Source organism: Entamoeba nuttalli (genome assembly GCF_000257125.1).
Source record: "Entamoeba nuttalli P19 unplaced genomic scaffold asmbl_2383, whole genome shotgun sequence".
NCBI lineage: Eukaryota > Evosea > Mastigamoebida > Endamoebidae > Entamoeba > Entamoeba nuttalli.
The window spans coordinates 22188-27653 of NW_008575278.1; the positions used below are offsets into that span (position 1 = coordinate 22188).

The window sequence follows — 5466 nt, forward strand, 5'->3', positions numbered from 1 at the left end:
GCATTACTTTATAAAAGATATTGTGCTCAAAGTGTTATTAATCCAAGAGCTCAACCAACAGTATTTCTTCCAACTGAAGTAACAAGACTAATTCCACATGTAGAACATAATTTAAGAAATATTACAAGAGCACTTGAAATTGGTTCAGGTGATTTAGAAACTATTTATAAGCATGGAATGAAAATTAGTGCTAAGTATCAAAAACAATGTGCCCTTTGTCGTAAACAAGCAGCTAGATATGATGCTAATCAATTAAATGCTATTGAAGAAATAGGTGAACGTTTAGAAGAATATTTAAAAGAATTAGAAAAAGAAATTCAAAATAATTCAAATAAACCAGTTGAACCTACTACATTTTCTGTAGATGAAAGTGAATTAGTTAGACCAACTTCTTGTAAGTTTAATGTCTCATTATTACCACCACCTTCATCTCCAAAACTTCGTTCTATTCTTCATTATAGAGGAGAATCACCTACTTCTCCAATATCTCAAAGTTGTTGTTATTCACGTAATGACAATCATTTAGAATCATCTGGAGATCTTTCTCCATTCTGTAATTTCTCATTATCTCTTGACCCATCAAAATCTCCATTAAAGGGATGTACTCCAAACATCTTTAGTTTTGATGAAGATTTACAATTTGATCAACACCAACCTGGTCCGTTACAAAATTCTTTGCTTTGACATTCTCAAAACTCTTAATTATAGGATGGTGGCTGGAAGTAAGTTTATTATTAACAATATATTTTCTTTGAGGTTAAATTTTTTTTTAGTGTTAATTAATAAAATGTATTGAAAGTTCTATTTATTATCTTTGAATTTTGCAAAAATAAAAAACATCTTATCATAAAAATATGCATTTCAGTCTTTATTTTTGTTTAATTCTCTTTTAAGAAGGATTATTCTATTCATCGAATATACAATCATTTCTTAATGGAGAATTTTTTTGTATTTCATTTGGTATATGTTCTAAATAAAATTTGTTTTTTTATTTGAGTTTTTGTATGCAAACTTCAAAAATTGTTTTATTGGAAAATTTATCACTTATTTTTCCTAACAGGAAATAGCTCAAAAATATTTTAAACCACACAGAAGAGAAGATAATAAATTAACAATATTTTTTAAATATTAGAAGAGTAAATGACTATTATCTAAATAGTCAAGTAATTAAAATAATAAGTGTCTGGCATTAATCACACTAATAAACAAAATATAATAAGTATTTAATACAAATAAATAATATTATTAAGTAAATTAAGAAGAAATTATAAGTCGTACATTTGTCTAAATTAAATGATAAAAATAATCTAAATTAGTTATAAAAGATAAACTCCCCCTTTTTAATGAAAAAAAACAAGAAAGATACTGACTTACAGGAAATTAAAACATAACAAAGAAATTCTCCTCAGATTGAATATCATTTCTTAATTGAAACAAATCTGATAATGCCTTCTTAAGTTCTTCTGCTGTATCACTGTCTTCATCAATATTTTGTAATGCAATTTTAAGGTGTTGTTCTATTGAACGAAATTTATCAAGTAAAGAACTATTTGGTGTGAAGCTAGGTGATGGAACAGGAATTTGAGAAATAACAGAATTCTTAGGAGGAATAAGTTTTTGTTCTTTTTGTTTTCTCCAGAATCCAGATTCTCTTTTAACTATAACTCGTTGTTTAAAATAAAGATTCCTTATAAGTGGTTGTTCAAACCACATACAACTTGCTAATGCAAGGTTTATTATAAAGTCTGGTGAATGTTCATCTATTGGATAATTAAATAATACTGAATATGCATGTGTTGCATCTCCATCTAAAATTTTTGCACGTTGTAAAATTATCATAACAACACAAATATGATCTACTAATGATAGTCTTCCACTAAATGCAAAAATAACGTCCCACATTGGTTTAATTGTATTAATAGGATATACTTGACAAAATAATAAACGAACCCATCTTAATAGAAATAATTGCATTTCAATTTTAAGTGTTTTTAAATGGATAGCTAACTCTTCATCTTTAGTTTCAAGTATCGATTCTATAACTTCACAACGTTTTGATATCCAACGAACACCATCATCACCTCCTTTAAACCAATCTCCCATTATTTCCATTAAATCTTTAAAGAACCAAAATACTTCTGACTCTAGTTCAACTCCATTTTTATTAGTTCCAAACACATCAATAATAATTGAAATAATTTCATTCATTCCTTGAACATATTCAAATTGAGTATCTAATTGATGAAGTAACAATAGTTTATGTAATAAAAACCTTTTTTTTAAAATGTCCTTATCAAAATGAGTTCTTCTTGCATCTTTTTTAATTTCCCAAATAGTTCTTCTTAATGACATATCCTCTATTTCTTTAGGTTCTTTAGATAAAAAGTCTGGTGAATAAGAGTCTATTGGATTTTCTTTTTCGAAGGCTGTTAATTGCTCATGATATTTTTTACATAATTCAATATATTTATCCTTTCTTTCTTCATCAATCTTTTTCCATAATTCTGGAGTAGGAGGAAGGAAAGATAAAAAAACTTTCCACCGTAATGGTAATGTAGTTTCTACTTTGTTTGGTCTCCAAATTGTTCGTTCACGTTCAAAACCAGGATTTATAGCAAATTGTTCAGCAAAATCATCATATGCTGTTTCTTGTGGTGTTTGAGTTATAAAAAAAGCATTTACAAAAGATGCTGATAAACTTGATGTATGTACTCCAAGTTGTTTTGCTATATCACGTAAATCATTCATTTTATGATTAATAACAGTAATTTGCACAGTTTATAGTTTATTTTCAAAAATTTTTTTCTTCTTTCTTTTTTTTCTGACTTTTTTTTTTTTTCTTGTTTATTATAATTTTTGATTTATTTTGACGTTTTTATTACTAGTTCTTTTAATTTTGCAGTTTATTTAGTAAAAGAAAGTGTTATAATAAAAGAAGTAGAGGTAATTTAATAGAGATGAGAAGTGTTGAAATAAAAAAAAATGAATATTATTACGGTTAATGATACTAACTAAAAAAAGTTAGTTATAACTGTTATGAGAAATCGTCAATTCAATCCAGTCATTTAATAAGAAAAAAAAAGAAGAAAATAAAAAATAAAGTTTTGAACAAAATAAAATAGTGATTCTTTTATGAAAAATATAAAGCCAAACAGTGGCTCCTTTTCAAAAGAAGCTGCTAAATTTAATTCATGTGCTAAACAGTTTAATAAAAAACATTCAAGTAATACAGTAACTTCTTTATTATGTGCACAACGCTTAACATTACTTCTTTCTTCTTCACAACCACCAACAATAATACCAACATTATATGAAATTTGGGATTCTTGTTTACTTATTGCATTAGAAATAGAAACAGACACTACGTTACTTAATTTACTTATGACAGTTATTACTCATCCATTATTTTATGAAAATTTCTCATCAGATACATCAAGTAATATGTATTCATTGTATCGTGACCATTTAAAAAAAACACTTGACTTTGTAATTAAAGGTTTGTCTCGAATGACATTCGACATTGTTCTACCATCTGCAATTTATAGAGGAACAGTAGATTCTCTTCATACAGAATTAGAAAAGAGAACATGTTCGATTGATGCAGAAAGACCAGTAGTTGTAGCTCAATCAAAGAAAAAAGTGTCAATATTTTCACGATTTAAAAAAGGAAAAGATAAAGCATTAGTAATGAATGTTTCTGCTGAGTTTGTTCCTTTTTCAGTAAAATTCTTTGCATTAGCATATTTTAGATTTCCATCGTTCAGAATTAAATTAACACAATATTATACAAATTTATTTCAAATAAAAATTAATTATTCACCAAAAAAATCACTTCTGAAACATTTTCCAACATTACTTTGTTGGGATGAATTTGATCAAAAATTAAAACCAATGGAATTAGAAATTGTTTGTTTCTAATATTTAATAAAGAGAATATTTTATAAAAAAAAACACAATCTGACTAATAGGATTTATCATTCTTAAAGAATGAAAAAGCGTTTTTTATAATGACTTTTAGAGAAGTTGTTTCTGTATTAGAAAAACATACAACAAATAAGTTTGTTATAATATTTTTATGATATTATAAAATTACTTTTATAAAACAAATAAATAATTATATAATAAAAAAAATGTTATTTAATAATTAGAGTTTTACAATGGTCTACATTTAATGGATTTGATGTTCTTCTTGAAACGTATTTAAAATATTATAATACTTTAGATATTTCAGATCCATATATACATACTATAGATGGTGTAATTGTTACATCAGTTCATCCAAAGATGATTAATTTTTTTATGAGTTATGAAGTAAAAAGAACGAATTTCTTTGATCCCGATGAAGTTTTATGTTTGTTTTATAAATAAATAAAAACAATAACATAATAAATTAATAACGAATAGCAACAATATCAGACCTTGAATTTTTTTTTGATAAATTACGAAATAAAGTATTATTATTAAAAAAAGAATTTGATATTAAATTGTTTTGTAATTTCATTGATAAAATTATTGAAAGTGAAAATGTTATTACTATTCAAAGAATATTAACATTATTATATTCATATGCTGATCTTTTTAGTAGTCGTACTAGACAATACTTTTTTTTGGATTATCTTCTTGATAAACAATTTAACTCATTAGCATATTTTTGGGAAGAAAATGTTATTAGTTTATTTACTCAATTACTTTTATTTAAAGGAACTTTTGCAAAAGTTAAAAATATTGAAAATAATTCTTTAGATGAAGTTGAAAAAAAATTATATGAAGTTCAAGAAAGTATTGATGGAATAACTCCATTACAATTAGATATTAAAATTATTAAAAAAGTAAGAAGAAGATTTGAAAAGATAAGATTAGAAAAATTGACACATTCTCAAAAGAATTTTATTAAATCAAGTAAAAGATTGTATGAATATTTTACTGAAATTTATAATGATTGGCAAAATTCAGGATCAGGTGTTTTTCCAAATCTAGTTTTTGTTCATTCAATTAAAGAGAAAGATGAAGTTGATGTTGGAAATCTTTTCTGATTAATTTTATGTTGTTCGTTTTTTTTTTTTTTGTTTAGTATCTTTTTTTTTGTTATTCTTTTTTCTTTATAGAAAAGTTAAAGATAAATTTCATAAAATAATAAATTAGTTTATTATTTATATAGTTCTTTATAAAGTTGAAAAATCCAAAAGTCAAGAAAGAAATTTCATTATGTTTTAAATTATTTTTCAATAAAAATATTCTTGTAATTAAAGAAAATCATTATTTACTAATATATTTATTATTTTCATTACAAATTTTTTCTATACTAAACGATTATGAATAATCATAAACGAAAATTCAATAGTTTCAGTTAGAATATTTAATCTTATTTTTTTAACTTAAAATTCATTAATGAATTTCTTACTTTTATTCATTGCTGTTGCTTTTGCTCAAACATGCAATTCAAATAATGGTCAATTTGGATGTAAT

The 5466-nt window shown here is 24.5% G+C and overlaps 4 protein-coding genes across 4 annotated transcripts in view; 3 read left to right on the top strand and 1 right to left on the bottom strand.

The window, feature by feature from the left end:
• ENU1_021870 (hypothetical protein) overlaps nt 1-684 on the top strand; it is a gene marked incomplete at both ends in the record, with an annotated part of 1130 nt that extends 446 nt beyond the window's left edge. Inside the window, one exon of the mRNA XM_008857023.1 lies at nt 62-684. Coding sequence (XP_008855245.1) covers nt 62-684 — 623 coding nt within the window. The remainder of the gene's footprint in view (nt 1-61) is intronic.
• A 696-nt stretch (nt 685-1380) lies between these two features.
• On the bottom strand, nt 1381-2748 carry ENU1_021980 (TBC domain containing protein; the record flags this gene model as incomplete). Its single annotated transcript, XM_008857024.1, has 1 exon — nt 1381-2748. The coding sequence occupies one exon, from the start codon at nt 2746-2748 to the stop codon at nt 1381-1383; it is 1368 nt and encodes a 455-aa protein (XP_008855246.1).
• A 384-nt stretch (nt 2749-3132) lies between these two features.
• ENU1_021990 (hypothetical protein) lies at nt 3133-3918 on the top strand (the record flags this gene model as incomplete). The annotated part of the gene is made up of 1 exon (XM_008857025.1): nt 3133-3918. The coding sequence occupies one exon, from the start codon at nt 3133-3135 to the stop codon at nt 3916-3918; it is 786 nt and encodes a 261-aa protein (XP_008855247.1).
• Nucleotides 3919-4007: 89 nt separating this feature from the next.
• Nucleotides 4008-5033, top strand: ENU1_022000 (hypothetical protein; the record flags this gene model as incomplete). Its single annotated transcript, XM_008857026.1, has 3 exons — nt 4008-4057; nt 4149-4351; nt 4405-5033. The coding sequence occupies 3 exons, from the start codon at nt 4008-4010 to the stop codon at nt 5031-5033; spliced, it is 882 nt and encodes a 293-aa protein (XP_008855248.1).
• Between the last annotated feature and the right edge of the window lie 433 nt (nt 5034-5466).